The sequence below is a fragment of the Prunus avium genome, chromosome 6 (assembly GCF_965620075.1).
Source record: "Prunus avium chromosome 6, drPruAviu1.hap1.1, whole genome shotgun sequence".
NCBI lineage: Eukaryota > Viridiplantae > Streptophyta > Magnoliopsida > Rosales > Rosaceae > Prunus > Prunus avium.
The window spans coordinates 34,337,502-34,345,562 of record NC_142289.1 but is presented as its reverse complement, the minus strand read 5'-3'; the positions used below and the strand labels follow the sequence as shown (position 1 = coordinate 34,345,562).

Sequence of the window (8,061 nt, the reverse complement as noted above, 5' to 3'; positions counted from 1 at the left end):
TACAAATGAAGGTAAATTTTTCTTCAAAGGAAGGAAAAAATGAAGTACAATTAATTAAATAAAAACAAACCAAAATCAATAATACCACCATATTCACTTGATAAAACACCAAACCTTTTTTATAGCTTTTCGGCTTAGAAAAACTACATTTTCTTACCCCGTTTTTGGAATCCACTAAACTTACGTTGGGCTTTTAGGAAACAGATTTTCCATTCAAAACGCAACTTTGCTGATCATGACCCATTACCATTGCCAAACAGACCCCTCCACTTTTACCATTTCCCCAAAAACCCCAAAAACCCCATGACCCATTACCAGACCCAATAGGATTAACCAAACCTAACCCAAACCTAAACTTCCAACCCCAAAATAAAACCCTAAATTCAAGGACACGTGTTGCGCCTCAGATTCACCACGACCACGCTCACGTTGTCAGTGCTGTGCCTGGCCAATGCCAGCTTCGTCAGCAGCATCGAAGCGTCGGAGCACGCCCTGTCCGACGACGCCGCCGATGACCCATCGGTCTCCGCCGCCGCTGCCGCAAGTCGTTTCCCCCTCAGGCACATTCTCGCCACCCCACACGCCGTGTCATTCGACACCACGTCCCACAGGCCATCGCTCGCCAATATCAAACACTCGTCCTCCGCCGTCCGATCCGTGATCGTCACCTCCGGCTCGCAGCTCACGTACGGCTTCAAATAATTGTCACCTGCAAAAAAATTCACAAATTAACAATTAAAATCTTGCCGTACGACCTCTCCGAATAATTGTGTTCAGCTTTAACAGTTCCTCACGTACCTATGGCTCTTGACATGGCGAGAACTCCGAGAACCCGTGGACCATCCCAGTATATGACCCGGCCACCCGCCTCCTCGATCCGCTTCAACTCGTCCGGACGATCCGGCTGTTCGAACAATAAAATCCAAAACAAAATTAATAAAAATAAAATCAACCGAATTGGGAAGTTCACTATAATAAAGTGGACTCGCATATATCACGTATTTTCCTCCTCAGATATAATGCGGCCCTCTCAGATTAAAAAGCCTCCAAATTTTCTCGGCAACCAAACAGATTTTAAACCGTGCAATGAAGGCAATCGACCTTGTGATCAACTGAAAGAGGAAAAGCCTTGCCATTTCGGCAGAGCACGGCCCTAGAATCGCCACAATTGGCAACAACGATCTTATCGGGAGTGACGACAGCGACGACGGCCGTGGATCCAACGGCATCGGACTCGGGCGTTTGAAGCTCGCAGCGGCAATGACTCACTCCACCGCCACCTTCGCTCCACGCAACCACCTCCTTGTCCATCCGCACGAAGCTTCGCTTCATGGCGGTCCTCCACTCCTCCATGCTCTCCACTTCGTCTCTCACCAGCTCATGTAACCGCTCTTTACATCTCGTCGCCACCTAAACAAAAAATCCAAACGACGCATTAAAATCAAAGGACAACAAATTCGAAGTCGTTTATGAATACAAGAATAAAGGACTCTGGTAGGTACATGAGAGCAGCCATGGCCATCGTAGACGCCGAAGTAATGCAATTTCCCGACGGTTTCTCGGTTGCGTCGGCAAAACGATGGGTGTATGGACACCGCGTCCTCCATATCTCGTCGTCTTCCACAAACGGAAGCCAATCCGTACTTCGGAAGCTCACTGGAAGCTTCTGGAATGTTCGATGAAGTGGACGGCCGGCACTTGGCCGAAATCTTCAGGCTCGCAACGACTTTCTCTTCGTCGGAAGAGCCGGAAAACTCCAAGGCGTTGTCCAGGTCGCGAGAAACCGACGTAGGGCAGGCCTCGACTTTCTTGCGTTTCTCGGCATTTTCTGGCGGTGAGGCCACGCCGGAAACGAATTTGTACCGTCGGATCTCCATCCTCCTCCGCCTTGCGGCACGTGAGCTCTGCTCGCACGGATTCGATGACGTGTCACTCTCGCTCACTACTCCGCAGCAGATCTCCGTCATTTCAAAATTTTAATTCATCTAAATTAATCCCATTTTTGCGCGAAATAAAATGAATTTTTTTTAATTTCAATTGAAAGCAAGAAGTTGTAAGGGAAGGCTCGCGCGCTCATGAGTGAAGCTTATAAAGGCAGCTCCCATGGGCCATGGGCCCACCAACAGCTTTTTACATAGAGACCTGCAACTCTCTCTTTCTTCGTTTCTCTCTCTTGCCCGTGGTCGCCATGGGCAGACCGGACAGGCGAAATGATGTGTGACGACGTAGTGCTACTCTGCCTAAACAAACTTGTTTCATTTATCACCGTTGATCCCTCTCTTCAACTCTTATCTCGTCCGTCAAAACAAAACACGTGTAGCTAACTCTGCGGAGTAAGGGAGACGTGGCCCAATAAAAAATCGACACTGAAGATGGGAGTGGGCTTTCTTTCCTGACACGCATGTGATCTTGTTCTTTGTCTGGAGTTTAATTCTTTTTTCCGTTTGAAATTTGATGAGGTGTTGCCATGTGTCCCGGCCTCGAATGCGAGATTGGATATTTGAAAAAAGTTATAGCTTTTTGTGGAGCTTGCGACGTGTGGTCCAATCAGAGCGCTCTACGTAGAGGGGTGTGTGTTGACGGGTTGGCCCAGGTGTCTACGTCGTTGACCCCTCCTGGGATATCTAAGGGACGCTGTCTCAGTCAGTACGCGTGGAGAAATCTCATCACCATTCGTTCATCAAAGGCTGGGAACACGTTTCACGCATTGGCATATTCAGTTACAACGTCTATTTTCATCTTCAAGTTTATTTAATCTTTCCTGTTTTCGCTACGAAATTATTAAATCTTGGTAGTGACAGTTACTTTCTACTAACTTTTTGTGAATAAAAAAAGACTAATTAAAAATAAAAAAAGCGTTAACAACTGTGAATCGTTGATGAGTTAGAACCGTACAACAGCAGGAGATTACTGTTGCATACTCTCTTTTTTTCTTCTATTGTTAATAAGTTTTTTTTTAGGAGATTACTCATAGAGACGCTATTACTTCTGCGTTGAAGTTATATGCGTGATAAAAAATAGTTAGTGTTCAAAGTTAAGAAAAGGTGGGGACCTTCAATTTTGAGTTAGGCAGGAACATAATGACCATACTGGGATTTGTTTAACATATAGCCAAACATCAAAGCACAACGTGGAGAAGAGCTAGCTGGCACAGTACGTTCTGTGGGGAGGGCCGAGAGAGCTCAATTCAAATCTCTAAGTAGAGACCTCCACGTGGAAAACCTTTGGTGGCACCTAATTGTACTTAAGTGGGCCACGTGGAAAACAAGGCAAAGGCATGAAGTAACCTAACCCTAGTTTTCTTCACCCAAAGGAAACAGCCTGGTATGGTTAACCACACCCTCTCTGACGAAAACCCTAAAAAGCTAAACCCAACTCAGAGGGTGGTTTGCTTCTTTCTTTTCTTTTCTTTTCTTTTCTGCTACGTATGGGTCTTGAACGGATGACACGTGGCAACGGGGATCTTAAGGGGAAGCGTCATGCATGCAATGTTACGTGTCTTCCTGGTCACGACACGTAGGACGTGATGGACAAGGAGCTGTGGGTTTTGGGTGGGATTAGAGAAGAACAGTTTGGGTTTGGGTTTGGGTGCAGAGAGAGGGGGGGTACGTGGTGGGCTGGGTGGGGTGAGTAGTGTTAGGGTGTGCTGAAAAAAGGGCACACGCGGAGGACTGTAGGAAGCGGTGTGTAGTTTTCAGAGCTCGGGATGCGTAACAATTGGCTCTGTTTATGTCGTGCAATGCAGAGAGAGAGAGAGAGAGCCAGCCAAAGCAAAGCTTCCTTTAGCTCTCTCTCTGCATGCATTTCTGTTTCTGCACAGAAACTAGAGCTTCGACACATTAGCTCACTTTGCGTCTCTTTCTGGCAGTGGATTAAAATTTTGGTAATATTTGCTGCTTCTGGTCGGAAATAAAAATTTTAAAAAAATTGAATTAAGGGAAATTGGGATTTGAATATTTTAGGCACTAAGGTTCGAATTGTTACAGCTGTGGAGTGTGGCGGGACAACTGCTTCAGTTTCAGAGCTTCTATTGTTGGAATGTTAGGGTTGTTCTTCTTTGACTTCCATGCTTCCAAGTTTGATTAAGTCCACATAATAAATGGTTCACGAGAAACTCTGTGGAAAAAATCGGTAACAATCTTACGTAGAGTCAAAGTTTTGTATACTATATAGAATATGCTTGTCAAAATTATATACTGTATATATAACAGGCGCCCCAAGTGCTTTGTTTTATTTGATTTATTTACTTATTTTGGATATATACATTATCATGACCAATAGAATTGTGTTACTTTGGTTTAAAGAATCTAATTAAGGTGACAGTTTGAATTGAATCTGTGTTGGGTCGAGTTTGAATGGCATGTTATATATGTACGTACATTAGATTGGTTGATTGCGAAGACTAGAATTTGATTTGGAACGAAGGAAACTAATTTCAGTACATTAGATTGATGGACGGCTCACTACTCGACGCATCATGACAATAAGAAAGGCAATCAAACCATTAGCCCAAGAAAAGGAAACCAAAGCTTGGAATCCAATATGAGAAAACCTCAAAGTTTATTGAATGATAATAGGGATAACAACCCTAAACCTTTAGCTAAAGTTGGTATAAATACTACCTCAAGTCCAAGAATTCCTAGGAATCCTAAAAGAATAATAATAATAATAATAAAAAATCCCAAAACTCCCTCAAAAACTAAAATGTTGTTTTGGGCTATTAAATGACGTCAACCACCCAAAAAAACCCATATATGACTGGGAAGTGGCAAGTTTGACTCATGACTCTGTTCTTTTCAAAACGACGAATCATTAACCCATTTCAGAGCTCAAGGTCCAAATATGCAGTTTATTACTCAATTTACCCTCATCATATGCATCTTTGATTGGATTACCGGTTTTAATAATGATGAAAAAATGAATAAATTCTCATCAAATATTTGATAATACATTGTATATGTAAAATAGAAATTAAACATAGTTCCATGATATGATTAAAATTGTTCATAATTTATTCAATTTCAAATGCCTATAAGAGGAAAATTCATGAAACAATCTTTTTATTTCATTTTATTTGGATTACATACCGCATGAAACCAACTAGATGAGATTGGATTGATTTCAATTTTTCAAAATAAAAATATGTCATCCAATTAAAATACGTGGGTTTTAGAATTTAGGAATCCAACTCGATCCTTCAAATCATCAAAACCAATCAAAATTAAATTGAATTGACTGGTTTGAGCGAATTGAATTTGATCTTTAACAAATGTGCTTCATTGCCCCCTCAAATTCGGATGCCTTTGAGGCTTTTCATGTAAAAGACCTCCTAAGTTGAGGCGCCCATGGACCAAGCCAAGACCCATCTTGTTTGAGGAGTGCAATTAACATGGGGTAAGGAATGCAAGCCCAACATAGTATAAACACACTATTTAATCCAATTATCAATCCCTTAATTGTAGCAACTATGATCACTTTTTTCACCTTCACGTATGTGGTCAAAGGTTCAAAATTCCTAAACATTCTTCAATGAATATTTGTGTAAATCCCCACTCAATTGTTTGTACTAAAATAAATGTGTCAAGAAGTAGAGGACTTCCTTTTTATATAGGAAAACACAACTACAACCATATATACAAGACGGAGGGAGAATAGTAATATGGGCTCCAATGTGTATAAATTAGGATTTGGTTCTATCTCGAATTGACGAAAGTGATTTGAGAATTCTGTTTGCTTTTACAACTAACTCAACAAAGTTGTCCACACTATAAACCCCACCAAATCTCAGAATAAGGAGCACCAAGAGACAAAATAAAAGGATCAATCATGCACACAAAGAAATCAGTACATTACTTTCCAATCAGATTACAACGACGGATAAAGATGATCTCAATTGACTTATATATACGAAAGTGAAAGAGAAAGAAAAACCATATAATTTTTTCTTGACAAACAAAAATCCCAAATTCACCCAAATATATTAGCTCTCTCTCTATTGAAACTTTTTACTTATACATAAGAACTTACCATTATTATACTTAATAATCTCATCATACACAGTACATGCAAATTTAGGTAAGACAGAAAAGACCCAAAAAGTATGGTTTGTTAAAAGGCCAAGAACCGAACTTCAACTTCTATGCGATAACGGGTGTACCACACACCTTATGTTTCTATCTCTCCCATCACCTGTCTTATGACATGAAAAGATAGATAAACACGTAATATATGTGACATGAAAAGGAATTCTTTAGGTGGGTGAAAACCCTTTTGCATAAATTAGCTCGAGCAAGAATAAATAGCTCAACAAATACTCCAAACTTTTTACCATAAAAACAAATTAAATAAGAGGAGGCAAGTGTTTCAAATTCGAATATTAATATTGTGGAGAAATTCTAAGTTCTCATCACAACCTCAACAGAAAGGTTGACAAGTTAATTGAGTATGGATTAGGAATGTAGTTAGTCAAAAATGCACTTTAATCACCCACCAACATCTATGCAGTCGTAGACACCATATTTGAAAAAGCGAAAGATTTGTTAGGTTTCCAAATGTGACCTAGATAACAAGGACCTTTATTTATCTCTCTGGAGTCTGGACTTTGTTCCTGGTTAGGCTAATTTGGGTACCTTTTTGCTTCTTCTTCACTCGACGGGTCACTTTCTTGAACTGAGTTCCATATTTTTCTTGTATCCACCACGTCCTCATCACCACCATCACAATAACCACATACCAATAGGTGAAGTTTCCCTTTCGACCAAAAAAAGAAAGAAAAGGTGATCCATCTTTTTCAACCAACACATCATCCCCTATATATTAAGACTGATTTTACTTTTAATTTTTTTCTTTATTAAAAAAAAGAAAAAAGAAAAACTAGAACTGTTGCAAACATTCTTTTTGGGTTGTGGAAAATGTAGTGAACAAATGTCTAAATATATTTATCCACACTCGAATTCTTGTTCTTGTGTGTTCTTCAGTTTTCGACCCATATGGAAATGGGCCTCAATCACCTGATATCAACAAATTGGACTTCAATTTTGGGTTGTGAAATTAATGGACCAGAAACATTCGGATCCACAAAGGAAGCCTACTTCTTTCTTTCCTTGTTTTAGGTATTAAATGAAAATGACAGCTTGGTATCGGATTCAATCCACAATATTTTGTACATTATATTTTGGCTCAAATTGTAAAGAGTAATATAAAATTAACTGAGGACACCATACTACTAAATTATTTATTGAATTACTAATTTATCCTAATATAAAATGACTTAAAAGGATATATTAAATTGTGAAACAAATGTAATTTTAATAAATACACCCTATTCATCATATTGAACCCTTCAATCTTGCAAGCTTGAGGGTGAGATGAATGGGAAGAATACTGCATCTCATGCCCAAAAGAGCATTTATGGGCAGAACTTTGCAGTTCCATTTCAACCCCTGAACTTTACCTTGACATGTCATTTGCCTCCTTCAGTGGAAATTAGTTTCATGCTTGAACTTTTCAACCATGGAGCTGGGTACAAAGGGATGTGCGGGAGATAGGGAGGGTGTAGAACTTGGAGATGGATGGGTGGTGGACGAAGGAATGGGCGGGTGGGGGTTGGGTGTGGAGGCGGTTGTGGAGGGGAGGGAGAGTGGGGCACTGGGTAGGTTTTTATTATTTTATTTTTATAAATAAATCTTTTCAATTATTTCATTTGTAGTTTATTATTAGTTTTTAAAATTATTTAAATAGGATGTATCAGGGGTTTTTTTGATAGTTAAATATGGTGTATCTAGTTAATTTTATATTATGGTGTACTAAGATCATAGGGTGTACTAAATTAATTTTAGGGTTTGTTTAGCAGCACTCAATGCTAAAATAATCCCTGTGTTTTAGCCCGTTGGCCAATTTAGTCCACGTTTTCAATTTGGCCAATCTGGTCTCTGTGTTTAGCACAGTTAGCCAATATGATATATTTTGTTAAAATTACCATAAAATAAACATGATAATCTTTTTTTTTTCCCTTCAATTTTGAAAACTTATAAACTTGTTTAAAATTAATTTAAAAACATA

At 39.7% G+C, this 8,061-nt stretch overlaps 1 protein-coding gene across 1 annotated transcript; it reads right to left on the bottom strand.

Moving 5' to 3' along the window:
* HAI1 (PP2C protein (Clade A protein phosphatases type 2C)) lies at positions 1-2,067 on the bottom strand. The gene is made up of 4 exons (XM_021977988.2): positions 1,503-2,067; positions 1,102-1,410; positions 799-904; positions 1-709 (listed from the first exon to the last, which is right to left on the bottom strand). Exons 1-4 carry the CDS (start codon positions 1,965-1,967, stop codon positions 384-386), a joined length of 1,206 nt encoding a protein of 401 aa, XP_021833680.1. The 5' UTR covers positions 1,968-2,067; the 3' UTR covers positions 1-383.
* Positions 2,068-8,061: the final 5,994 nt, after the last annotated feature.